General features: G+C 41.5%; 1 protein-coding gene across 1 annotated transcript in view; it reads left to right on the top strand.

Moving 5' to 3' along the window:
• Window positions 1–1,035, top strand: part of LOC119412989 (RING finger protein 225) — a 2,455-nt gene extending 1,420 nt beyond the window's left edge. Inside the window, exon 3 of the mRNA XM_037680000.1 lies at window positions 807–1,035. Within this exon, the coding sequence (XP_037535928.1) occupies window positions 807–1,035 (229 nt within the window). The remainder of the gene's footprint in view (window positions 1–806) is intronic.
• The last annotated feature ends 515 nt before the right edge of the window (window positions 1,036–1,550 follow it).

Below are 1,550 nucleotides of genomic sequence, written 5' to 3' on the forward strand. Positions count from 1 at the left end.
AGACAGAAAACAAATATCGGCTGAAGTAAGCTGGGACTTTTAGCTCAGATAGAAAACAAACATCAGCCAAAGAAAGCTGGGACTTTCTCAGTTTGTCTCAAAAACAAAAAGCAGGTAAATCCGTTTTCTGACATTTTATCGAGGATTAAAGTCAGATTAATGAGATTGAACCTGCAGAGTTCAGGTTTTCATTGCTTAAGCTCTGAAAATATGAAATGTATAATAAACATTATTATTTAATTTTCCTCTGGGATTAATAAAGTATTTTTGAATTTGAATTTAAATTGAATGTGAAACGGTCGTTTGTCGTTAAACACAAGACTTTTTGCCCAAAGATTCTTAAACTTGTAGAAAACTCAAAACAAACGGAACCGAACGCTCGTTTCCATCCAGATGTTCTGAAACTTTAAATTGATTTCAAGTATCCTGAAGTCTAATTTAATCTGATTTCTATATTTGTTTATTAAACTAGCTCCTGTATCTGTTCATGTTGGTGTAAATCGTGAGAACTTTTTTAAATATTTAATTCTTTTTTTAGTTTTTTTTTTTTTTAGAAATGCAGCTGAAGTTTAAATTTTTAAATTTATCTAAATTAAATCAAACTTTAATTTTACCTGCATCTAATGTAAACAAACGTATAAATCTAAAAATCTAAATCCAACTTTTCTTAATCCAAATTCAATCTCGTCCTTTGATCCTAATTCAAATAAAACTAAACCGATTTAATCTAATCCAGATTAATTGATCTAATCCCAGGCATCTCAGTCTTGGGTTGACTGACCCGGTAAAGTTCTGTTTCCTTTCAGGTCCTCTGAGTGTCCCAGTCATTTGGGTCGGGGGTCTCTGGTGAACCGGACCCTGGACGTGGGCCTCCCCAGTCCGTCTTCAGGCGGCGGCGGCGGCGTTGGCGGCGCCCTGTTCCGCCTGACGGGGCGACCGGCGTGCCGGGCCTTCCTCCTGACCTCTGTGGTGATGATGATGGTCCTCCTGACGGCCATCGTCATCTTCCTCCTCACCTACAAGAACATGGGCTGAGTGACATCACTTCCTGTCTAATGGGGGAGGGGCATAAAATCTGCCACAGTGAAGGAACTGAATGACCCAAAAACTGATCCAGATGTGCAATAAAAGACAAATCTCCCTGACCCGGACCTCAGAACCAGAACTTGTGCTTCAGGAAGAACAACAGGACCGCTCGGGCCGAGCTGGTCCTTCTTCTTCATGGACTTTTATCAATTTGACGTCAGCTGGAAGCTTCAGAGAGGAGAACCTGCTCAGCTGGGCCAGTTTTACTGCAGAGCTCATGGAGGGGGGTCATGGGGGGTTCAGAAAATAAATCCACTTCTGAGTGATGGAGAGGGGGGTGTCCAATCTATATCTGTAGAAGAACGGGTTTCATCTTCTGCAGGTGGAGCTTCAAACCTTCTGGACGTCTGATCTGATCCTTTTCTCCCGACTCAGAACTTTAGACTTTAGTTCTGATTCAAATCAGATCCGATGACTTGTCTTCAGGTGGACTGTCCTCCTGTTGTGTCTTCAGGTGGACTGTC

The sequence above is a fragment of the Nematolebias whitei genome, chromosome 8 (assembly GCF_014905685.2).
Source record: "Nematolebias whitei isolate Nwh7 chromosome 8, NemWhi1, whole genome shotgun sequence".
NCBI classification, from domain to species: Eukaryota; Metazoa; Chordata; class Actinopteri; order Cyprinodontiformes; family Rivulidae; genus Nematolebias; species Nematolebias whitei.